The 26,330-nt window shown below is 46.3% G+C and overlaps 1 protein-coding gene across 2 annotated transcripts in view; it reads right to left on the bottom strand.

Moving 5' to 3' along the window:
- The window catches only part of ARMH1 (armadillo like helical domain containing 1), a 51,453-nt gene extending 25,174 nt beyond the window's left edge, over window positions 1-26,279 (bottom strand). For both annotated transcript variants that reach the window (XM_050799379.1, XM_050799389.1), the window contains exons 1-5: window positions 26,109-26,279; window positions 10,760-10,883; window positions 9,165-9,392; window positions 1,230-1,298; window positions 167-333 (exon numbers count right to left, since the gene is read on the bottom strand). In XM_050799379.1, the coding sequence (XP_050655336.1) occupies window positions 167-333; window positions 1,230-1,298; window positions 9,165-9,370 (442 nt within the window). In that variant the 5' untranslated portion in view covers window positions 9,371-9,392; window positions 10,760-10,883; window positions 26,109-26,279. The remainder of the gene's footprint in view (window positions 1-166; window positions 334-1,229; window positions 1,299-9,164; window positions 9,393-10,759; window positions 10,884-26,108) is intronic.
- Between the last annotated feature and the right edge of the window lie 51 nt (window positions 26,280-26,330).

Below are 26,330 nucleotides of genomic sequence, written 5' to 3'. Positions count from 1 at the left end.
CAGGAGAATCATAAATCTGGGTTTTCTAGTGGTGACATGAACAAGAGCACAAAAAGCTTCCTGTTCAACCAGTTCTATGATGTGTTTTTCCTATAGCAGTGGTGGGTTCTGCCACCATTTCATTGAGGTCCCTAGGGAGACACATCTTGTCATACACAGTACCCACCATAGCTTTCACAAATGAGCTCCTTGTACGTCCTGCCAGAGTTTGCAATAACCTGAAGTAGTTTGACGGATTCCTTCTTGGCCTCCTCCTTGATCTTCTCCAGCCCAAGTATTTCCAAGAGTGTCAGGACACCTCCAACCTCAAGAAATTCTATAAGGTACCGATTACTGTCCAGAGGGATAGAAAAGTAGAAATAAGATTCTTGTCAAGTTCCTTTGCACTGAGCTTTCAAAGAGATCCCAAGGTCCCCTTTCACATACTTTGCCCTCCTATCCAGGAAATGTCCATAGGTCAAGTGACACAAGAGTGTGGAAATTCTTCCTTCCAGCAGGAAATGCTGGAATTCTATACTAGGGACAGTTTTTGGTTTTGCCATTCCAGCATCTCTTCTCCTTCTTCTTGTAATACCACCTCAACTGTCACTTGGGGAATCACCCCTCTGCCTCTCATGGGCCATGCAGTTTTGGTGGGGTGAGGAGGTGACAGGGTATGTCACCCTTCTGACTGTAGAAGTTGGTTTGCGGCTGGGCATGGGACCTAAATTGATCCAATGAGGCTCAAAGCCTAGGACTCTCTTGGGAAGCTGTGGAAAGGATCTGCTCTGTTTTTGGTGTGTCTGGAGCTCCTGAGGACCACGGCACACACAGGTCTATGAACACAGAGGAGAAGACACAGAAATGGGGAAAAAGACAGAGAGTGAGGCCAAGTACTGATGACATTGTTTGAGGCCTGGATCTAGTCAGGGCTGAAATATATATTTCTACCCTCTGGGCTTTTCCAGTTAAGTGAGCCAATAATTTTTCTTTTTCTAAGTCCAATATGAGGTGGTTTTCTGCAGTTGACAACCAAGAGAGTGCTGTCTAGTGAAGCGCCACTGGAGAGCACGGGATGGGGGAGCAACTAGAGCAGAAGCCCGGTGGACATTACCTCTGGGCCCATCCCGAGAGCTACGAGGAACCCACTGCTAACAGGAATCCGTGGCCCTGGGTGGTGTGAATGCCAAGGACATCATGAGCCTGAAATGCCACTGAGACCCCCAGAATCACGCTAGAACAGAACTCACCTGCTTACAGCTGATAAGAAGATGCCAATGGACCTGAGAAGCTTTTCTAAACATGAGTCAGTGACATAGCTGTATGACACGTTAAAGAGTGACTTTCAGGGTGGTTTTTCACACAGAAGCCAGAGTCTGTGCCTAATTTCTGGTACCACCCAGGGTTCAGGGTGGCCAAGTAGCTGAACTGTGCCCCTTTACCCTGAGAGGGGCTACCGGCTGAAGGGGAAGTGGCAATACACACAGGATGCGGGGGAAGGGGGTGCTGGCTGTTCACTGTTCTCCAGGAAGCTCCTCTGCGGCCGTTCAGCCACCTTGGCTCTTACAGGCTCTCTAGGGAACAAGGAGGCTCTGATGAATTAAGGACCCCTGGAGAAGGCTGGGAGTCAATATCCCAAACCTCTCTAAGCCATGCCCGTTGCAGCCTTGGTCTCAGCATAGTTCATGACTTTGTGCCTCATTCTTAGATTTCCCTAAAAAGAACCAGCTTCATCATTAATTCTCAATTTTTGTACTTGTTCAAAGTTTTACACTGGAGGTCACTATCCTTATGAAGAATTGGCTTCCTAATAATAATAATAGGAGATGGTGGAAAAATTAAACTCTGATTTAAACCAACCTCAGTATTTAATGTTATTTTTTAATGTGAGTCTTTGCAAAAAGCCTCATTATAATCAAGTACCCAAAGCACGCATCAGCTCGGATACAAGGTATGAAATCAAGCCACAACAGAAAAGGAACCAGTCAACAATTACTAGGCTCATAACACATCAGAGGCTCTTAGAACACTTAAGAAATTAGCTGAAATTATTGCAGCTCATGGAGGATGACTGAGAGCTTCCAAGGCTGATAAAGGCTAATGTAATGGGTTGGAGGTAATGGTGCTTTGTTTGGGCGGGGGGTGTGTGAAGCAAATTATCTCTGCTGCACCCTGGTTCCCAGGATGCCAATAGAAGTAGAGACAGATTGGCTCATTAGGAAAGGCTCTTTACTGCAAAAATAGTGTTTGCTCTGGAGCCAGGCTCCCCGGCCTGTTGCCGCCATAGCTGGGGCCAGGCATCAGCCCACGTGGTGGTCTTTTTATTCCTACATTGTCCCCACCCTGCTCCCTCAACCTCTGCCCCGTTCCTGCCTCAGTGCATTTTCCCCTTTTTCTTCAGGCTAGGCTGACAAACTTTTGTTTTTGTCACCTTCTGTTTCCTCTGTCCTGGGCTAGTCTTTTCTTTTCTTTTTTTTTTTTTTTTTTTTTTTTTTGAGAGAGGGTCTCTGTTGCCCAGGCTGGAGCACAGTGGTGCAATCACGGCTCACTGTAGCCTTGAACTCCTGGGCCCAAGCAGTCCTCCTGTCTCAATCTCCTGAGTAGCTGGGACTACAGGTACGTGCCACCATGCCCAGTTATTTTTTTTCTGTATTTTTTGTAGAGACACGGGTCTCACTATGTTGCCCAGGCTGGTTTCGAACTCCTGGATTCAAGCAATCCTCCTGCTTCAGCCTTCCAAAGTGTTGGGATTACAGGCGTGAGCCAGCATGCCAGCTTTATTTTTTGTTTGTTTTTTTCTTCCTTTTTGTGGAGAATGGAGTTTTGCTATGTTGCCCAGGCTGGTTTTGAACTCCTGGGCTCAAGCAATCCTCCTGTCTCTGCCTCCCATAAGTACTGAGATTACTGGCATGAGCCACCACACCCAGCTAGTCTTGTTTTCATAGTCACTCTCTGTACATATTTCTGGTCTACTATTTCCAGGAATTGGTTCCAGAACACATTGTTTGAGTCCTGGATCTAGAGAACAGGGGATGAAGGAGCAATGTTGGGGCCACAAGGTCAGCAGTAGCTAACAAGTACCAGCTCCTGTTGTGTGCGGGGCACTGTGCTAACTGCTTTGCTTGCATTGTCTCATATAATCCTCACCATGGCCCTCCAGTGGGTGCTGTTAGCATTTCCATTTACTTACTAACATGAGGTAACAATCTCAGGTCAGTAACTTGTACAAGGTCCCACAGTGAACTGCTGGAACCGGGATTTGAACCTAGACAGTCTGACTTCGATTCTAACTCTTACTGTTAGGCTTTCTGGCTTGTAGACAAATGGATGGAGGGGGCTTTGCAGATGAACTCCCAGTGTGGTGTCGCAGGTGGAGCTGTGGTCTGCATGGTTCACTGAGTAGGAGACGAGATGGCGTATAGGCTTTCGGACAGACACCCGGTTCTAACCTTATCTCTACCATTTGCTAGTAAATTACTCAACCTTTTCAAGGCTCATCTTTCTTATCTATAAAATAGAATAATACCAATCACCTATTAGGCTGGGTGTTAGGCCCAAATGAGATAATATTTGCACAGTATATAATCTCAGTGCCTAGAACATAAGAAGACTCAATAGGCTGGGCCCAGTGGCTCATGCCTGTAATCCCAGCACTTTGGGATCCCAGCACTGAGGAGGGTGAATCACTTGAGGTCAGGAGTTCAAGACCAGCCTGGACCATATGGTGAAACCCCATCTCTACTAAAAATATAAAAATCAGCTTGGCATGGTGGCGCATGCCTGTAATCCCAGCTACTCGGGAGGCTGAGGAAGGAGAATCGCTTGAACCCGGGAGGTGGAGGTTGCAGTGAGCTGAGATTGTGCCATTGCACTCCAGCCTGGGCAACAGAGTGAGGTTTTGTCTCAAAAAAAAAAACAAAAAAAGACTCAATAAATGGTAACTAATTTTATAATTTAATATGCAAATCCTTAGTTTTACTGATCTATTCTGAAAGTTCAAGGTTGGAAAAAGGGTTTAGGCTTATATGGGACTTTGTGGTAGTCAATTTTGCAAAAAATAATGATGCTATGATGCTATTATATTGACTTGTTTTCCTCCAAAATCCACCGTAACTGGAGGGCTCAGTAGGAGAAGTCGGTTTATTAATTCAAAACACTGTTATCACCTCAGGCAGTCTATTTTTTCTGTTGTATGACAAGGTTGCAAAAGGTTAGGGAATTATGAATAATTCTAGGTGTAGAACACTGATTCTACAACTGTTTAGTAAAAGCATGGTTCATTCATTTAGTAAGCACTGACTGAGTACCCACTAAATGTTAGGCACTATGATTGGCACTTGAGAAATGAAGAAGAATGATGTAATGCCTAATGTAATAAGTGCAATGACCAAGTAAGAAAAACACAGAATGCTCAGACACACTGACATTTCAGTGGGGGATTGGGGTGGGAGAGATCCTGCAATAGCAACTGAGAAATAGCAGAAGGTAGAAGAGAGGACAGCTGAAGAGGAGGCAATGGTCAAGCAAGGCCAGGACTAGGGTGAGGTGAGGGAGACACTTGCCTGGGGTCTGAAATTTAAAGGGGCACCAAAAAATTCAGTTATCAAATAATATTTCAATGCCCTATTTAAAATAATTAAATTAATATTAAGAAGTCCATGATGGGCCAGACATGGTAGCTCACACTTACAATCCCAGCACTTTGAGAGGTCAAGGTGGGAGGGTTGCTTGAGCACAGGAGTTTGAGAACAGCCTGGGAAACAGCAACAGCAAGATCCTGTCTCTACAAAAAATAATAAAATTAGTTGGGGGTGTGGTGGTGCATGCCTGTAGTCCCAGCCACTTGGGAGGTTGAGGTGGGAGGATGGCTTGAGCCCGGGAGGTTGAGGCTGCAGTGAGCTGTGATGGCACCACTGTGCTCCAGCCTGGGTGACAGAGTGAGAGTGAGACTCTGTCTCAAACAACAACAACAAATCCATGATGAGATGAATAAGACATCACAGTGTTAAACAGACAGGATCTGACCCTGCACCTGTACTACCCTGCCTTACTTGTCTCACCCTGTGTGACCCTGCCTTCCTCATCCCACCCTGTACAACCCCTAGTCATTTCATCCTGTGGCCAAATGGAAAATATTGTCCAGTAAGACAAGGAAGGAAAAAAAGTCTTGGCAACAAAGCTAGGGCCTTGGTTAGGGTAGTGTCATGGGTTGTGGGGACAGGAGCCAGGTTATAGGCAGCAATGTTTCTCAAAGCATAACCCGTGGACCACTGGCACTCGAGCCACACAGAGTACTTGTTAGAAATAAGGGTCCGGGGTTCCACCCTCAATCTACTAAAGCAGAACCTTGGGGGTGCGGGTGGATAGGTAACTGGTAATCTGCATTTTAAACCTCTTTTATGCACAATAATATCTGAGAACAGACTAGGTATGATGGCTCACACCTATAGTCCCAGCACTTTGGGAGGCTGAAGTGGGAAGATCACGAGGCCAGGAGTTTGAGAACAGCTTGGGCAACATAGCAAGACCCCATGTCTACAAAAATTTTAAAAACAGAAAAATTGGCCGGGCGCAGTGGCTCAAGCCTGTAATCCCAGCACTTTGGGAGGCCGAGACGGGCGGATAACGAGGTCAGGAGATCAAGACCATCCTGGCTAACACGGTGAAACCCCGTCTCTACTAAAAAAAATACAAAAAAACTAGCCAGGCGAGGTGGCAGGCGTCTGTAGTCCCAGCTACTCGGGAGGCTGAGGCAGGAGAATGGCCTAAACCTGGGAGGCGGAGCTTGCAGTGAGCTGAGATCTGGCCACTGCACTCTAGCCTGGGCGACTCTGTCTCAAAAAAAAAAAAAAAAAAAAACCAGAAAAATTAGCTGGGTGTGGTGGTGCATGCCTATAGTCCTAGCTGCTTGGGAGGCTGAGGTGAGAGGATCCTTTGAGTCTCCAGGAATTTGGGGCTGCAGTGAGCTGAGATTGCGCTGCTGTACTCCAGCCTGGGTAACAGAGCAAGACCCTATCTCAAAAAAATAAAAATAAAAATAGGGTAAGAACATTTGGGTAAACCTACAGATGTATTCCATGGTTATTCCCTTTGGCCTGTGTTATAGGTCTGAGTCTGAAAAATAATTTTATCGCTAACTTAAATGTAAGAAAGAGAGCGGTGTTTACTTACACCTTTAATTCTGCCCAGCTGCAGACGCTGGGTCATTCGTTCCTCTACTCGGCAAACAGGTGCCAGGTGTCGTGCTACATGTTAGAAATATAGGCATAAGTAGAACAGATGCGATTCTTGCCCACAGAGATCTTAAAATCCAGTGGGGGAAAAGAGTGGTATTAAGCAGGTAATAACAATAAAATGTTATGATGATTAAGACAGAGGAAGTCTATGAACATATATAAGAAGGGAACCTAAGCTAGCCTAGGACTCAGAAATGGGCTTCCTGAGAAAGTGATGTTTAAATTGAGACCTGAATAATAGAGCAGGAGTTGGTCAAATAAGGAGGGGGTTTATTTATTTATTTATTATTATTTTTGAGACGGAGTCTTGCTCTGTTGCCCAGGCTGGAGTGCAGTGGTGCGATCTCGGCTCACTGCAAGCTCCACCTACTGGTTTCACGCCATTCTCCTGCCTCAGCCTCCCGAGCAGCTGGGACTACAGGCGCCCGCCGCCACACCTGGCTAATTTTTTGTGTTTTTTAGTAGAGACGGGGTTTCACCATGTTAGCCAGGATGGTCTCAATCTCCTGACCTCGTGATCCGCCCACCTCAGCCTCCCAAAGTGCTGGGATTACAGGCATGAGCCACCGCGCCTGGCTTATTTATTTATTTTTATAGAGACGAGGTCTTGCTCTGTTGCCCAGGATGGAGCACAGTGGTGTGATCATAGCTTACTGCAGCTTCAAACTCCGAGGCCCAAGTGATCCTCCCTCCTCAGCCTCCCAAGTAGCTGGGATTATAGGTGTAAGCCACTGTGCATGGGTCAAGGAGGGGGTTTAGAGAAGGCGAGAGGGTTCAGGCAAGGAGAGAAATATACAATAAAAGGGTCTGAGATAAATCCGTAGAGTGCCATGGGCACACAGAGCAGGAATATCCTCAAATCTACCTATAACTTGAAGTATCACCTTGATGGTGACCAGATCTGTCTCTAGCCTTGACCTGCCTCCAGGGATCCTGAGCACAGACATCTCAAACTCAACATGTCCCAAAGCAAGCTTATCTACCCTCAAACTTACTCCTCTTCTTATGTTCTCTTCCACATAATGGCACTCTATTCCCCTAGTTTACTAAGCCAGATATGTGACACTCATCTTGTGGCCTATGAGTGAAGATGGATGTATGGGTATGGAATAGTTGGATATATAGGTATGGAACTCTGATTCAAGAGAGAAATTTGGGCAGGGATACTTATTTGAAAGCCCTCATACAAGAGTGGTGTTGAATCTTGACAGTGAGCTAGTCCCTCAGGGAGAATCTGAGAGTGAGTACAGAAGAGGGATGACAATGGAATCCCAAGGAACAGCATTTAAGGGGTGGCTGAAGAAGGGCGGGAAATGCATAGAAACCAAGATAATCGGTATCACAGAAACCAGGAGTGTTTTGAGAAGTGGGAAAGGTTGACTGACAAATGCCACTGAGAGGTCAAATAAAAGGACTGAGGATGCAGTCCCTGGGTTTTGCAACTGGAAAAACGTGGGTAATCTTAGCAAGACCTGCATCAGTAGAGTGGGAGGCACAGAAGTCAGATGGCAGTGAGTGGAGAAAAGGGAGGAGAGGAAGTGGAGACAGAGAGACTCAACAACCTTTATTTTTGTAATTTTTAAAAAATGTTTTGAGATGGGGTCTGTCTCTGTGGCCCACGCTGGAGTGCAGTGGCGTGATCTTGGCTCACTGCAAACTCCGCCTCCCAGGTTCAAATGATTCTCCTGCCTCAGCCTCCTGGGTAGCTGGGATTACAGGCGTGTGCCACCATGCCCTGCTAAGTTTTGTATTTGTAGTAGAGACAGGGTTTCCCATGTTGGCCACGCTGGTCTCAAACTCCTGACATCAGGTGATCGCCCACCTCCGCCTTGCAAAGTGTTGGGGTTACAGGCGTGAGTCACTGCGCCCAGCCCCTCAGCAATCTTTTCAAGAAGCTTCATTGGGTACGGTGGCTCATGCCTGTACTCCCAGCACTTTGAGGTCAGGAGTTTGAGACCAGCCTGGCAAACATGGTGAAACCCTGTCTCTACTAAAAATACAAAAATTAGCCAGGTGTGGTGGTACATGGCTGTAGTCTCAGCTACTCGGGAGGCTGAGGCAGAAGAATCGCTTGAACCGGGGAGGCGGAGGTTGTGGTGAGCTGAGATTGAGCCATTGCACTCTAGCCTGGGCCACAGAGAGAGACTCTGTTTCAAACAAACAAACAAACAAACAAACAAAAAAAGAAGCTTCACCATGAAGGGCAGAAGTGGAATATAGATTTGAAACAGGGATTCAATTTTACTTTTTAAAGTAGAAGATATTTCAGCATATATAAATGCTAAAAAAATGCTGGTTATGAGGCAAAGGTGAAAGCTATAGGAGAGAAAGAATAAGGAGATAGGAAGGGGTTCAAGTGCAATACAAATAAGAGGATTAGCCCTAGACAGAAGGTATACCTACTGCAACTCTGATGGTAGCAAAAGAGGTTAGGGGTGAGAAAGAAGATACAATCATAGGTTGGGAAGACAGGAAGCTGAGAGAGTTCTTGACTCTAAGGATTTTTTTAATCACCTTTTTTTAACACCAGATGTCCTGTTCTAAAATACTAGAATCAAGAGAAAACTCCTTTGACAATCTCCTCTCCTTTTCATTTTTGAAGGTTGCCTAATTTTTTTTTTTTTTTTTTTGAGACAGAGTCTCACTCTGTCACCCAGTCTGGAGGGCAGTGGCGTGATCTCAGCTCACTGCGACCTCTGCCTCCCGGGTTCAAGTGATTCTCCTGCCTCAGCCTCTTGAGTAGCTGGGATTACAGGCACCTGCCACCATGCCCAGCTAATTTTTGTATTTTTAGCAGAGACAGGGATTCACCATGTTGGTTAGGCTGGTCTCGAACTCCCGACCTTGTGATCTGCCCACCTCAATCTCCCAAAGTGCTGGGATTACAGGCGTGAGCCACTGTGCCCGGTGCCTAATTTTTTTTTTTTTTTTCTGTTCGGCAAAGGATACGTGATTCTAAGCGAGGTGGTCAAGCGTACCAGGAACAAACTGGCTCCCTGGGAAAACTCCTGCTCCAGTTCAGGGGCAGTCTTGCCTCGGTTGGTTTCAATAAATTTGTCAAGGATGTGACTCCTTGCGACTTTCCCAGCATTGTCCCACTCCTGTAAAAAACTTAAGAGCCTGCTAATTGCTGCCTGTTCCTTTATAGAAGTCATGATCAATCAGTCCTGAAGTTGGCTACAGAGGGAGGGAAAACAGAGAGGTTACCAGAATGTTTAGAATCATGCAACTCCATTATTTTTCTAGCAATCAACTGAAGGCAGGGTGTGGCTCTATCATGCACATGGGTGTAGTTATATGCAAAATATACTCTAGGACTGGTCATCTGCTGCTTGAACAGGGAGGCTGTAGCTGGAGATTCTTAATGGGATTAAGAATATCAATGTGCTAAATGTCTGCTCTTTAAGAACTAAAATTTTAGCTCTTTGGCTTCTCTACTGATGCCAGCAACTAAAAGACCACAGCATCCAGCTGAGATAAAAATGCTTGCTAAGGCTGGGCGTGGTGATTCATGCCTGTAATTCCAGCACTTTGGAAGGCCCAGGAGGGCGGATCACCTGAGGTCAGGAGTTTGAGATCAGCCTGGCCAACATGGCGAAAGCTCGTCTCTACTAAAAATACAAAAAATTAGCCGGGCGTGGTGGCGGGCACCTGTAATCCCAGCTACTTGGGAGGCTGAAGCAGGCGAAATCTCTTGAACCCGGGGGGCAGGTTGCAGTGAGCCGAGATCGCACCACTGCACTCCAGCCTGGGCGACAGAGTGAGACTGTGTTTAAAAAAACCCAAAAAACAAAAAACAAAACAAAAAAACCCCCCAAAAAACAAAATCTGGGCCTCTCTTGTGGCTTACTTCATACAGGGTCAGAGGCTTGAAGTCTTGAGGGACATGGCCTCCCTCTTACGCCAATCACCTAAGTTAAAGTGCTCCTTAACCTTGTACCTCGGGCTTTTACACTAACTCTTAAAAACAACTTAAAAAAAAGTTAGTGGGAAGAAAAAGTTCCCATTCCATAGTTGGATTAATGGGCTGTGGTTTGTAGGAGTCTGTGTCCTTGGGAGAGTGTTTTCAGTGGGGGAGGGAAGGTTTAAGATAACCCCACTTTCCAAAAATAGTTGTGATTGAAAGTGTTATTATCCATAACAAATGTTAGTGCTGATGGGAGAGAGGCATGTGCGATTCTTTTGTCTAACAGACAAGTGAAAGTCATATTTCACATTATCATGGGGTTTTCTGTGATTTACAGAATATTTGTGAAACATTACTTGCAGGGGCCATGATTGATATGGAGAGAACAGCTTGTGTGTAGGAGAGATGTGTATTTCACGAAGACTGTTCAACATGAAATTTACAGTCCCATAAAGTGCTTCTACATCTTCGCCAGAGATCTAGTTAAAAGGACTTTACAGTCTGAAACATCCTAAAATTGATTCTAAATTAACGTTTGCTCACATGTATTTGAGATATTGATGGGGCCCAGTTATCAGAATTTTATTAGGAAGCAATAATCTGAGGCATGCGGAGACAGACATACATACACACCAACCTCTACTGCTCCCCAGAGGACATGGGATGTGTGCTTCCAGAAGGGCGTCCACGCAGCCTCTGGGATGGAGACAACCACGAAATCTAGCTGGACTTAAGAACCAGGTGAATGACTGCAGACCAACCTAAACACAAAAATGAACAAAGCCCCTCATGGGATCATGCATCAATCACCGTGAATGCCATTGCAGTCCTAAGTCTGTGAATAACTTAGGGAGCTCTGGCTGCCTTCAACGGCCAAACTGACACCAAGAAAATGGGGTGACTATCTGTTCTAGACCCCAGGGAGGTGGGGTTGAGACACCACCACTAGCTTTATCAGGCAGGAAAGCATCCTGTGCCCTGACCCTGCCTTAAATGGACCCTTTCTAGTATCAAAACTCAATGTGCTATTAGAGATGCACCCAGCGATTCCAGGACACCAAAAGCAGGGAACTCTAAGCAGGGCACTCCACATTACGGCTCCTCCATGTTTCCTTGGACCTCAGTCTCCCCTATCTTCTTTGAAGACAGGAAAAGAAGTATCAACAAATGGCAGCTTTAAAAGTCACTGTGATGCAGCCGTAAATCTTATGTATGTGCTGAAGGCCCATCATACGGCTCTGTGTAAGGTACCATGGGAGACGCAAAGATGAATATGGCACTGCAGGGCCCTGGAGGAGCTCCTACGCTTGGGGGAGAGTGGAAGAACATGAGATGTGGAGTCAGACTGGGTTCAAGGCTCAGCTCCGCCACTTGCTATTTTGAAAAAATCAAATAGTAATAGCACCTGCCTCACCCTTTGCTGCCCTCCAGTCTCTCCTCACAGAGGCCACTTTAAACTCTTTTGGCTATTTCTTCTGCTGTTTACCCTTGTATTTCCAAATAACGAGCTTATACTACTTGTTATGGGCTGAACTGTGTTTTCCCCAAATTCCTATGTTGAAGTCCTAACCACCAGTACCTCAGGATGTGGTTGTAACTGCAGCTATGGTATTTAAAGACGAAATTAGGCTTAAACTATGTCATTAGGGTGGGCCCTTATCCAATATGACTGGTGTCCTTATAAGCGGTGATTAGGATACAGACACACAGAGAGAAAACCAGGTGAAGACACAGGGAAAAGATGGCCATCTGCAAGCCAAGGAAAGAGGCCTAGTTATCTAGTCTATAACACTTTGTTATGGCAGCTCTAGCAAACTAATACACTGCTATCATTCGATGTATCAACCTTAGGTAATATTTATGTATTTATCGTTCTGGCAGTTGAGGAATTAGGTCTTCATTTTTTTTTTTCTGAGATGGGATCTCACTATGTTGCCCGGCCTGGAGTGCGATGGCTATTCACAGGTATGATCATAGCATACTGCATGCAGCCTCAAACTTCTGGCCTCAAGCAGTCCTCCTGCCTCAGCCTCCTGAGTAGCTGGGGCTACAGGTGCATGCCACCTTGCCCAGCAGAGGAATCAGTTTGATTAGCTCCACTCTAACTCCCATTTTTTCTCTTTCTGTCCTCTAACATAATTTGCCATACTTTACAGTTAAATCAATAGTGTTTACATTATTATTATTACTATTTTATGAGATGCAGTCTCACTCTGTCACCTAGGCTGGAGTGCAGTGGCATGATCTCGGCTCACTGCAGGCTCTGCCTCCCAGGTTCCTGCGATGCTCCTGCCTCAGACTCCTGAGTAGCTGGGATTACAGGCATGTGTCACTACGCCTGGCTAATTTTTGTATTTTTAGTAGAGATGGGATTTTGCTGTGCTGGCCAGGCTGGTCTCAAAATCCTGAGCTCAAGTGATCTGCCTGCCTCGGTCTCCCAAAGTGCTGGGATTACAGGTGTGAGCTGCTGCGCCCAGCATATTAACATGATTGATCAAGTAAATAAACTCTTCACTCAAGTAGCAAACTACTATTACATTTTTTTCTTACAGTTTGGTTTTATCTGGAGTTAATAATTGTCATTTTGTTTTTTCTATTGTTTGGTTTGAAGTACCAAGGGCTATTTTCTTCCAAATGTTCCAAATATGTAGTGATTATTCTTCCAAATGTTCAATTCGTAACTGATTCATTCTATCTTTTCCTGGAAACCTCTGTCCCACAGATCTCTTTCTACTATAGTTTAGACTGGTTGCTCACTAAGGCTGGTATGTAAATGTCTGTCGGGATTTCCTTTTGCCGAGTTTTTCGATGGATGCCCATTTCCTGGCTCTCACATCTTCTTCCTTCTTTGTGTACTCCCTTGTTTTGTCCTGGAAGGTCTAAAAATATTGTTTTTGACCACATGTTGGATTGGCTGGGTATATAACTCCGTATTAGAAATAAGCTATCTGGTCTGGGTGCGGTGGCTCACGCCTGTAATCCCAGCACTTTGGGAGGCTAAGGCGGGCAGATCATAAGGTCAAGAGATTGAGACCATCCTGGCCAACATGGTGAAACCCCATCTCTACTAAAAATACAAAAATTAGCCAGGCGTGGTGTCACGCAACTGTAGTCCCAGCTACTTGGGAGGCTGAGGCAGGAGAATCCCTTGAACCCGGGAAGTGGAAGTTGCAGTGAGCCAGATTGTGCCACTGCACTCTCTGGCACTCTAGCCTGGTGACAGAGTGAGACTCTGTCTCAAAAAAAAAAAAAAAAAAAAAGAAAAGAAAAGCTATCTAGCCAGATGTGGTGGCTCATGTCTATAATTCCAGTATGTTGGGAGGCTGAGGCAGGAGGATCACTTGAGCCCAGGAGTTTGCGACCAGCCTGGGCAACACAGTGAGACCTCCATCCCTCCACCCCCAAATTAGCCTGGTACAATGGCACACACTTGTACTTTCAGCTACTTGGGAGGCTAAGGTGGCTGAGGTGGGAGGATCGAATGAGACCAGGATGTTGGGGCTATAGTGATCTGTGATCCCACCACTGCACCCCAGCCTGGGCAACAGAGCAAGACTGTGTCTCAAAATAAATACATAAATAAATAAATAAAAGCCTCCCTCAGGTTCACCCTCCGCAGTTGCTGTTGCTGATGAGAAATGTGAAGTCATTCTGATTCCTGTGCCTTTGTCTATTTTTTTTCACTCCTGATGATTTTGAAATCTTTCTGAAGTTGTATGATGATATGCTTTGGTGAAGGTCTTTTTTCATTTACTATAGTAAGCCCTTGGTGGGCTCTTTAAATCACTGTATCCTTCAGTGTTTGGATATTTATTAGGCAACTAGTCTTCTCACTGGGGAATTCATAAACATCAGCCAGTGGAGGGTTTTTTTTTAACCCCCTCATAGAGATATCAGGGTCTCTGGAGAAGACCTTCCTACTTTCCCAGGGAGGGTGAGAGAGTAGGGGTGCTATGACAGACACCTTGCCATGGCATGTTGGGAGTCAGGTGGGGGAAGGGCTCACGCAATGCTGTGTGCAGACCTTCCCTCTGCTGATCAGTTTTCCACTCGATGTCTCATTCCTGCCCTTCAAACTCTGCCTGAGGTCCCTGTGCAAGGAGGCCTACAGAGCCCAACTTCCTTCCTCTTCATGCAGCAAGAGAGTTGAGAGTCATTTCTTTCTTGGCGGTTGAGGCTCTGGAGTGCGGGCGAAGTGCTCTGCACACAGAGGTCAGTGAATTCCCCTAGGTTGGGCTCCATACCTCATTTCTGACCTTCGGTGGTAATTTGTGCTTTCAATCATTAAGCCTCTTAGAGCTCAAACTGGCTGAATTGGCTGGTTTCTTGTTGGTAAGCTCCTCTTTTTGGCACTTGCTTGCAATTTCCTCTGCTTCAAGTTGGTTAACCTCCCTGCGCCTGCCTTCTACCTTCCAAATATTTGTTGAATTCTTTCATCTCCTGTTGCCTCCTTCTGTGAACTTTTGTGACTGAATGCCTTTTTATATTTCTTCAGCGGGGTTATGTCACTGAGGTTTTTGAGAAGTAGGGGGAGATAAAAGACATTAAGTATATTTAGTTAAGAGCCTCCAGCCATGTATTATTTTTCTCAACTTTTCTTTAATAGTAAGCTTGATGAGGGTAAAAAAAAAAAAGACCCATTAACTACCATTTTAAAAAATAATAAGATGAAAACAATGGAAAAAAGAGCAAAATGTGTCAATTTCAAGAGTCAGTTGCTGGGATAAATTTTGTATGTAAGCTTGTTGACTGCTAAGGAAAAAGGGATGTTAGCTGTTTTTCCTGGTGAAGGGAGAAGGAATGAAGGCAGGGAGAAGAAACTGACATTTTTTGAGTATTGATTAAGAGCTATCCATACACCATACTCTCTCTCTTTCTCTCTCTCTCTGTGGTTGTTTTTGTTTATAGAGATAGGGTCTCTCTGTGTTGCCTAGGCTGATCTCAAACTCCTGGCCTCAAGCTATCTTCCCACCTTGGCCTCCCAAACTGCTGGAATTACAGGTGTGAGTCACCACACCTGACCTATATTCTTTGTTTTAATCCTCTTAAGATCCTCATGAGGTCATCATTATCCACAATTTTCAGATGAAGAAACTAAGGTTTAGAAGGGTTTGCTCATTTATTGAAGGCCTCAAAGCTAAATAGGGATAGGAATGGGATCTGTATATAACTCCAAAGTCCAGGGTTTCCCCCACTAAGCCAAGGGCATGGATCCTGTTCTCCTCTGTGCTCCAAGGTGTCACCAATAATCTCTTGTTGTCAAATTTAGTGGTTAGCTCACCGTCCCACCGTGCTCGGTCTCTGATGGATTGTGAATGACTCTGACTCTTCTCAGAACTCTTTTCCTAACCCCAGTCTCCCCTGGTTCTACTCCACACTCTCTGAATCCTCAGTTGCCTTTGCAGGATACTGCCTTTGCAGGTCGTTTTCCCATTCTCAGTTCTCTTCTCATGCTTTGTAATCCCTGGATGACCTCATTCACCCCATCACTTCAAATTACATCTATAGGCACACGACTCTCAAATTCGTCTCCTCAGTCTGGGCCTCCCAACTGAGTTCCAGATCTCTTTATGTACTTAAGTGACTGGCAGACTCTTCACTGGTATGTGTCACAGGCTCCTCAAGTCAATAGGTCCCAAACTGAGCTCATCAACTCACACCTGCCCCTTGCCCTGTGTTGGTCCTATTTCAGTGCTTGGGTCACCACCCTCCTAGCCAGCCAAAAGTTGTCTTTGACTTATTCCTCTCCCTTGCCCTCATGTGAACTGTTGCCAGCTCCTGCCAACTATATGTCCTAAATCTCCCTGAGATCAGTCTATCTATCTTCACCTCCACTGCCACTATTTTAGTTTCACACCGTTGTTCCTCATATGGATTACTGCAACAGCCTCCTACTGGTCTTCAGGCTTGCCCCAGCCTGGAATGCAGGCTGGAATGCAGTGGCATGATCATAACTCACTGCAGCCTCAACCTCCTGGGCTCGAGTGATCCTCCCACCTCAGCCTCCTGAGTAGCTGGGACTATAGGTGCATGCCACCATGACCACCTAATTTTTATATTTGTTTATTTTTTGTAGTGGTGGGGTCTTGCTTTGTTGCCCAGGCTGGTATCAAACTCCTGGGCTCAAGCAATCCTCCTGCCTCAGCCTCCCAAAGTATTGGGATTACAGGTGTGAGGCACCAGGCCAGGCTTTGATGTGAGATTTTTAAAAGTACAAATCTGACAGATTACCCTGCTTCAAACTCTTCAATGGTTCCTTACTACCTGAGGATACAATTTCAAACACTTCAGGCCAAAGAATTTCCATCTAAATTCGGCCCCAAGTGAAACCTGACACCCCACCCCACCCCTTGCCTCAACCCATGCTGCTGAAGGGGGCTGCCCACTATCCTACACCACAAACACCATTCTCTAAATCCCTACTACCGTTCCTGAACCCTTCCTCCTCCTCTGAGGTCAGGCCGTCTGTCTTTCCCTTTCTACCTTGCCTCAGTGCTGATCAATGACTTCGACACGTAAGCCTTCCTGTTTACTCAAGAGCCACTAGGCAATTTCAACATCAATGTGCTCCATCTTTGTAATTTGGGTGGCTAGCATGGTCTCTGGCAAATCACGGGCACTCAATAAGTGTTATTTAAACTGACATCCAACACACTGTGCTCAGAATGCACACTTTAATTTCCTTAGCTCTGCACATTAATTAATTAAACAGATTCCCAGGTGCCAACTCTGAGCCAAGCACTGGGCTTGGGATTGGCTAATGTGACAAACATAGACCTTGCCCTTGGGTGCTTACAGACTGGCAGGGCAGAGAGACAAGCAAAAAGGTGATTTTAACCAACAGTGGAGAGCGCTTTGATGGGATATATCCCAGGTTCTGTCGGCGCACAGAGGACAGACATGGAATGCAGACTCCAGCGACCTCCAGCTTTCACCTCCAACCAATGCAGCTTTCATACCCAAGACCCACACCCCAAAACTGTGACTGGCTAGCACCATCCCTCCTGTGAAGTCTACAATTCCAAGCTCCTTACCTTCCCACCTCTTCCATCTATTCTCAGATGACCTACTTTTGGGTTTAACAAAGAAAGTTACAGGCCATTAGGTAAGAATGCCGTCATACTCCTCTTCTTTCTTCATCTCTATTCACACCCATCCTTCTCCTCTCCTCTAGCCGTCTACCAGAGCTCTGCATCCATCCACCCTGCCTCCTCAGGGCCCTCATTCTACTCATTACTCCTACCTCCCTTGGATCCTCAACCCCTCTATTTAGGCATTTTTCTTGTTAGCCTTGATTTTTACCTATCTTTATTATTATTTATCAATGTATTTATTCGAGATAGGGGCTCACTCTGTCACCCAGGCTGGAGTGCACAGCACCGTCATAGCTCAGTGCAGTCTTGAACTACTGGGCTCAAGCGATCCTCCTGCCTCAGCCTCCTGAGTAGCTAGGACTAAGGGTGTACACCACCACGCCTGGCTAACTTAAAAAATTTTTTAGAAACGGAGCCTCACGGCCAGGAACAGTGGCTCACGCCTGTAATTCCAGCACTTTGGGAGGCCGAGGCGGTTGGATCACGAGGTTAGGAGATTGAGACCATCTTGGCTAACATGGTGAAACCCCATCTCTACTAAAAAATACAAAATTAGCCGGGCGTGGTGGCAGACGCCTGTAGTCTCAGCTACTCAGGAGGCTGAGGCGGGAGAATGGCGTGAACCCAAGAGGTGGAGCTTGCAGTGAGCCAAGATTACGCCACTGCACTCCAGCCTGGGCAATAGAGCGAGACTCTGTCTCAAAAAAAAAAAAAAGAAAAAAGAAAAAAGAAACGGAGCCTCACTATGTTGCCCAGGCTGGTTTGGAACCTCTAGCCTCAAGCAATCCTCCCACCCTGGCCTCCCAAAGTGCTGGGATTCTGGGATTATAGGCGTGAACCACCCACTGTGCCTGGCCTAAGTTTTGCCTATCTTTAAACAAAAATAAGCAAAAACGAAGACAAAAACCTCAACCTCACATTCTCTTCATCATCTCTCTGGTTTTCTGACTTCACAGCAAAGCTTCTGAAAAACAGTGTTCATACTGTTTTCTGTTTCCCCACTGACCATTCTCTCTTCAACCCATCACAGCTGGGCTTCTACCCCGCCACCTCCCTTCCATCACGTTAGCCAACGTCTCCGGTAACCTCTGAATTGCCCAGTTCAGTGAGGATGTCTTAGTACTTTGCTCATTTGTCCCTCTTACTGCAACAACTAATATCATTGACCATTCCTCTTACTCAAAATGCTTTCTTGCTTGACACCTCTTTATCATGGCATCTTCTTTTGGTTTGCCTAAGTCTCTGGCTGCCACCTCCCTGCATTATTTGAGTCTCCGGTGTCACATTATATTGTCACATTATATTGAAAGTCCTCAGTAAGTTGCCTCATTAAGACATTCAGACATGACTAGGAATCCCTCTGCCCCACCTCCAACCTCACTAACTTCAACAAATAGTGACAAGTATGTCCCACGCCTTATCCTAGGCCTTTGGGGATAAATGTAAAAAAGACACAGTCCCTGCCCGCAAGTACAGTTTGAGGGTGGCATAGAGCCTTGTAAAGAGGTGATTTCAATTCCAATAGCGTGGCAAGTGCTGTGATGGAGTAGGTACAAGACACGCTAGAATGAGAGAGGGGGACACCTAACCTGGCTTTGGTTTGGGGGCTGGCTACAGTGAAGGGCTTTCCAGAGGAGATGTCATCCAGGCTGAAAAGCAATCTGCAGCTATGGAAGAGGTGAGGAAAGTGTCTTTTAGGTAGAGGGAATCAAATCTGCAATGGCTCAGAGGTGGGAGTGTAGGACATAAAGAATTGCAAGTGGGAGGCAGTAGAGACAGTGGTTAGGAACACAGACTGTGGTTTTGGATGATCTTCCACTTCCTGGCTATGTGACCTTAGGCAAATTACTTAACCTCTTTAGGTTTCGGTTTCCTTAATTGTGAAGAGGTAGTAATGTTTCATAAGGGTCAATAAACTATCTAACGGTGTGTCGAAAACCCTCAGTAAAACGTAGCTCTTATTTTTATTATTGAGATTGCTCAGAATAGCTGGAGCACAGTGTGAAGATGGAAGCAGCAGGAGGTGAGGCTGGAAAATCAGGCAGAGGCCAGAGAACAAAGGGCCTCATATGCTGGCTGCAAGGTTCACACTCCACCCTGAGGGCAATGAACAGGTCCTGAAGGGTTAAAGCGAGAGGGACAAAAAAAGACTTTGTTTTACAAATATCTTGACTGTAGTGTAGAAAGGGGATCGGAAGGGGGCAAGCTGGAGGGGGGCACCAGTTAGGAAGTCATTCCTACGGCCTTGCCAAAGATGCTGATGATATTAGGGTTGGAGAGAAGTAGAAACGTCACACAGTTTGAACAAACAGGACCTGGTGACTGACTGGCCGTGGCAGATGAAAGACGGGAGGAATCAAGGAGGATGCCTGGATAACTTTGCTTCCAACTTCACAGAGAATATAGGGGCCAACAAGCACAACCCTCTCCTCTTAACATCATCATATCAGCACCCACCCTCTCCGTGCGTGCTAGATTCTGCCCCATCTTCAATCTTCCCATCTTCCCTGATTCCTCTTAAACACTTGCTCAATTCCCACCAACCCAAATAAATATACAAACAAAGCCATCCCCTAACTACTTTTTCCTTAAGCTTCTACCCTTCCTACTTGCTTCACTCCCAAATTTCTCCATTAGCTCACTGTGGCCTACTAGATAAAGTCTAAACTCAATATGACACTCAGGGCCGTTCAAAACTTGGCCCCAGCTGGGTGCTGTGGCTCACGCCGATAATCCCAGCACTTTAGGAGGCTGAAGTGGGTGGATCATGAGGTCAGGAGTTCAAGACCAGCCTGGCCAACATAGTGAAACCCCATCTCTACTAAAAATACGAAAATGAGCCAGGTGTGGTGGCATGCACCTGTAATCCCAGCTACTCGGGAGGCTGAGGCGCGACAATCACTTGAACCTGGGAGGCTAAGGTTGCAGTGAGCTGAGACCGTGCCATTGACCTCCAGCCTGGGTGACAGAGTGAGACTCTGTCTCAAAACAACAAACAAACAAACAAACAAACTTGGGCCCAGTCTAACTTCATCTCTAGTCACTTCCACATTACAACAACCTTGCACTCTCAACTCCCCAGGCCCTTCCAGGGCCCTCTGCATCTCAGTGTTGCTCTGCCATCAGGAATGGCCAGGTTCCTTTGGGGTTTGCAGTTCTGGTCCCATCCATGCCACCTCTTCCTCTACTATGCTGTAAAACTTACCCATCCTTCCCACTAGAGTGTGAGTTCCTCAAGGGCAGGAGTTGGTCTTCCCTGTCTCTGTGTCCTTAGGGCCTGGCATAATGCTTGGCACAAAACAGATGTTGAATAAAGGCTCACTGAGTGAATGTGTGAAGAAATCAGCCAGCTCCTGTTGAGATGGTTAGATCTGAATGTCCATGATATGCAGGTCCATAAAACTACCAACTTCCCAAAGCTGCCATGTGCGGAGTGGCAGAATCTCCATCCAAGAAGGCCAGTGAAAAGTCTATGAGGTGTTTTACAGCTATGACAGGAAATAGCAGTGTCAGCAGCGGTGTCATCTTTGGACACTAAGGACAGGGATTCAGTGCCATGAACGGTCAGTTAAATTGTAATTGGAGTGAACTGTTCTTCTGCAAACCATAATGTTATTTAGCTGCAGCCAAATGGCATTCAAGGAGGGGAGAAATTTTTTTGAAATGTCAAAGAAATTATTTCCAATTTGGTGCTCACAACCAGAGACTCTAATGATCAGTGGAAATGAGAAGCAAACAAATTAGCACTAATGGAAAATGGCTTTTGGAAAAGAGGATTTAATTTATAGTCAACTGATGATGGCACGCAGCATGCAGTAAGAGTCAGCTTCACCAGCCTGGTCATAAGAACTGGAGCACACATGGAATGCCAGAGAAAAATATATGTATGCCATCATGCTTATTGGGATCTCTCTGTAAGTGGCAGCCAATTAAAATAGTCATTATTTTACCTCGGAGAGAAAATGGTGCGAAAAATCAAGCACGCAAAATTAAAAATCCAGATTAGGAACCTCGGTCCAAATTGGTTTGTTCGTGGCCTTCTAACCTTGGCAACGTCTTCTGCAAGGATGACAGACCTACTTTGTCTTCAGCCCAGACTGGACTCTTTGTTTTTAATTTCCTCTCCATCTTCAGAGGTGATTAATAAATCTGGACTCATCCATAAATCATTTCTATAGTGGCCAAATGGTTCTTCTTCATGCAAGGAAACTAAAATCACACAATCTCAAAAGCCCCAGCTCTCACGCTAAGCCAAAGGTCCTTAGCAACAAGCGAAGGGGAGGTATTAAAAATCAAGAGGTCAATAGGTCTTGTTTCTAAATAAAATTTCCCAGAGGGCTTCCCCAACCCCCTGAAATCAAAAGACACCTTCTGAACGCAAGAGGCCTCCAAGGCATGGGTTGCCAGCCTGGCTCACTGTCCCCAAATGGCCTTGGAGACAACAAGCGAGTCACTGTCTCCTATTCCTGTAGGTTTCACATGCAGAATGAGACAGGCCTTCTCCTTGGGCTCCCATCCCTGACTCCTCACTCTTAGTTCTCCATTCAGAGACAGGGAGAGAGAAACATTATCTCCTCAAACTTCCAAACAAGGTGTCCTTACTTCTCTCCCAGGGGCATATGCACTTCAATTTGTCACTTCCTTCTCGCGGACCCTCTTCTGCTCCCCACTCATACCCTGACAGACACCCCTACCCCTGCTACCCATCACTTCCTGGTAGACTCCAATCTGCCCCCATATTTTCCCCACATCTGTCCATTTTCTCCATCCTCTCCCCACAGGAACTCCTTTCCCCCATCTCCTTCCTATGAAATCCTCTGCCTTCATCTTCTCCCTACTTGCTTCATCCCTACCCACAGCCCCCACTCTTCTTCTCCCCAGACTCACTTCTGCCTCCAACCCCGCTCCAAGGACCTTCATCATCTCTCATCCTCTCTCCACAACATGTAACTGGCGAGGTCGACCACACTCTCCTCGCCCCTTCACTGCTCTATGCTTCATCTTCCTTGACCCATTTCCCAGCCTTCCTTCCCTTCCCAACCTTTTTACTCTGCTCTTGAAAACCCTTCTTCCCAATCAGCTAAGTCTCCTTCATTCTCAGCCTCTCCCGTCACCCGCCCACCTCCAGCCTGCATCCAAAGCTGGCTCTACCCCAGGGCTCCCCTTCTGCAAGGCCCTCCTGGTAGAAGCTGTTTAGACTCTTACACCCCCAGGATTTCACGGTTAGGAGGGGGCCTCATGTCTCCTTGCCAAAGCCCAACTCAGTTCCTTATTCCACCTCCTTCTTGTAAAAGCCCTTACTACTTCAAGGGTCATACCATTTAGCTGTCTCAGCCTTTGCCCCTCCTCATGCTGTCACCTACAGACTCCAGAAAAACTTGCTTTACCCATCAAAGACTGGTACCTAGCTCACAGGCATCCTCTTCCCTTCCCTCCCCTCAAGTCTTCCTATCATCCAGGGGGAGTTCAGTGGCCACGTCAGCATCCTGAGTGTCTCCTGTACTCCACTTTGGCCCCTGACTCCCACGGCCACACCCTGGACCTTGTCATCACCGGAAACTACTCAAACTTCATTCTTCCACTTTCTGATCACAACTTTCTCATTCAATGATCTCAGATACGGATTCTCTAACTTCACTGGGACCTCTATTCCATACATTCTTTTTCACTCTCCTATCCAGTTTAGATACTAAAGTCCTTCTTTCAATCACTGTTTTGCCACAATCTTCAACTTCCTGGTCCTTTGTCCTTCCATCTATCCGCCCGGTAAAACTCAAACCTAGATCAATTAAACTAATCTCTCTGTACCCACCACTAGGTGGCTGAATGTTGTTGAGGGAAAAATGCATATTACATAACCTTGCCGACCGCTGCTCTTGAAAATTGACAGTCACTAACCTCAACAGGGCCATCATAACTGCCCAGAAATCTGTTTGCTACCTTAGTCATCTCACTGCCACTCTCCACTGCTGATATTTCAATCTTTCTCTGCTCTTTTCAATCTCGCACACTATCTCCAATCCCACTCTCACTGGCTGATATCATGTTCTTATATGACAGAGAAAATGGAAACCATCAAAGAAGAATTCCCTCAACTTCCTGTCACTAAACCTACCAATTAACCTCAACATAATGCTTCCCTTCTGCCACAAAACAAATATTCCTCCACCCTTCTAAGTGAATTTCTTCACCAACACTTTGGTGAAGCCTTTTTTTCAGGGGCACCATTCTCAGTTATCTTCTTTCCCTTATAATTTTACCTTTTCCCCTCTTGCTGGATCTACACCAACGTTTCTCCCATCCAAATAAAAACCTGCGTTTCCTTCTGGCTATTGCCTTCTTTTTTCTTCTAAATAGCCAAGCTTTCTGAAAATGTATCTTACATGAATCTTCACTTCCTCAATCCCATCTGCTTCTCAAACCGCTGTAATTTGACCTCTGCTCCCATCACTCCACTGAAACTGTACTTGCAAAGGTCACCAACAACTTCCTTGTTTCTACATCCAGTGGATTCTTTCAGGCCTCATTTTACTTGATTAGTCATAAGCCTTCAATATTTTCCTTCCTTGGCTTCTGAAACACCACATTCTACTACTGATCTTCTTACCATTTTGGACACTTCATCTTGATTACCTTTGCAGGTTCCTCTTCCTTTGCCAGACCCTCAAAACTTGGGTGTTTCTCAGGGTTCTGTCCTAGGTCTCTTCCGACTCTACACTTACTCCCTGGGCAAGTCAACAAATCTATTGGTGTGGCTGGCATCTATAAGGCCCCAAAGACTCCCACATTGCAACTTCGAGTTAGACTTATCTGGCGAACTCCAGTTAGGCATATCCAATGGCCTTCTGGATACCTCCACTTGGATGTTCCATTGGCACCTCAAGCTCACCATGCCCAGAGCTGACCCTCTCCTAAAAACCCTGCTTCCTCTCCTTCCTGTTTGCCCAAACCAGGAATCTAGAAGTCATCCTTCATTTCCCTTACTTCCCCATACCCAATCAGTAACCAAGTCCAGTTTTTTCTTGCTGTAGGTGTCTAAGGAATTCATTCTGCCCTTTCCATTTCAGCTGCCACTCCATGCTTTATGCTACCATAATCCTTCCCCACTACTGAAACAACCTCCTAACTGGTCTCCCTCCTTCTCCCAATCCCCAATCCAGTTCTTGCACTAATCTTTCTTTTTTTTGAGAGGGAGTCTCGGTCTGTTGCCCAGACTGGAGCGCAGTGGTGCGATTTTGGCTCACTGCAACCACCGCCTCCCGGATTCAAGCGATTCTCCTGCTTCAGCCTCCCGAGTAGCTGGGATTACAGGCACCCGCCACCATGTCCAGGTAATTTTTGTATTTTCAGTAGAGACGAGGGTTTGCCATGTTGGCCAGGCTGGTCTCAAACTCCTGACCTCAGGTGATCTGCCTGCCTTGGCCTCCCAAAGTGGTGGGATTGCAGGCATGAGCCACCTTGCCTGGCCCCCTGCACTAATCTTTCTAGACACAAATCTGATTGTTACTCCCCTGCTTAAAGCCCTGCAATGACTCCCTGCTGTCTTAATGATAAAGTCTAAGCCCTTGTGCTCATGGGTGTAAAATGCATTGGAAAATTTTTACCATCGGCAAGATCTACCTGTAAGCACAAAGCTGAGCTTGGCATCAAAGACTCTCCAGGATCTGGGTCTAATTTTCCAAGGTTCCCCTCACATGAGTCTCTAGCCTGGCTAGGGTATGCTTCATGTAATTTCTGGCACATTCACCTCTTTGAGCTCCTGAAGGGAGTCTTTTTTTGTTTTTGAGATGGAGTCTCACTCCGTCACCCAGGCTGGAGTGCAGTGGCACAATCTCGGCTCACTGCCACCTCTATCTCCCGGGTTCAAGCCATTCTCCTGCCTCAGCCTCCCAAGTAGCTGGGATTACAGGTGCCCACCACCATGCCTGGCTAATTTTTGTATTTTTAGTAGAGATGGGGTTTTGCCATGTTGGCCAGGCTGGTCTTGAACTCCTGACCTGAAGTGATCTGCCCACCTCAGCCTCCCAAAGCGCTGGGATTACAGGCGTGAGCCACCACACCGGACTCTTTGTTTTGTTTTTTGAGACAGGGTCTCACTCTGTCACCCAAGCAGGAGTGCAGTGGCACAATCATGGCTCACTGCAGCTTTGACCTCCCCGACTCAAGTGATCCTCCCACCTCAGCTTTCCAAGTAGCTGGGACTACAGGCATGAGCTACCATGCCTCGCTAATTTAAAAAATTTTTATTTTGTAGAGATGAAGGTCTCACTATGTTGCCCAGGCTGGTCTTGAACTCCTTCCAACCATTCTCCCGTCTTGGGCTTCCAAAGTGCTGGGATTACGAGTTTGAGCCACCGCGCCTGGCATACAGAGTCTTTCCCCCTCCCTATCTCTAAAAGTCTTTCAAGACCCAGCTCAAGAGCCAATCACACTGCCAGAAATGCCCCTTCTCTGATTATGAGCTCCTCAAATCCTTACTCTTCTGTAGTATTTATCTCACATGCAGAATCAGAGTTGCTTCGTGCATGGTTTCTCTCCCTCTCCCGTTAAGACATGGGAGAGAGAGGGCCAAAGCTTGATCCTCACTAGGGCCTAAGGAACCTTATTTAGCCCACCCAGTCTCTGGCACATAGTATGTAAATATACTGGCACACAGTATGTAAATATAGATAAATGCAAGAAAGTTGCACTCCCAGCTCCTCGGTGGATCCTATCAACAGGGCATTCTCTGAAGTCATCAACTGAAGACTGCCTCCCACCCATCCATCCATCCATCCATCCATCCATCCATCCATCCATCCATGCATCCATCCATCCAGAATATGCCTCGACCCCACTGGGTGGAGGTTGGGTCGGCACGCGCCCCCTAGGCCGTTTTGTACGTTTTTCTACCTCCAGCCCTCGGAGCTGCGGCTGGTAGAGGATGGCAGAGGTAGCTAGACGATGCAAGTCAAAGGGCACACGCTTCCGCCGCGTAGGATAGGACTCTGTTCGGACGAGCGACCCTGCCCATTCCCAGAATACAGCAAGTCTCCAGCCTCCTCTCACCTACATAAGAGGGTGCGGACTTTTCCTGACCGGCGCCCCGGCTGACCAATACCTGATCCAGATCAA

Source organism: Macaca thibetana, chromosome 1, assembly GCF_024542745.1.
Source record: "Macaca thibetana thibetana isolate TM-01 chromosome 1, ASM2454274v1, whole genome shotgun sequence".
NCBI classification, from domain to species: domain Eukaryota; kingdom Metazoa; phylum Chordata; class Mammalia; order Primates; family Cercopithecidae; genus Macaca; species Macaca thibetana.
This window is presented reverse-complemented; position numbering and strand designations above follow the sequence as displayed.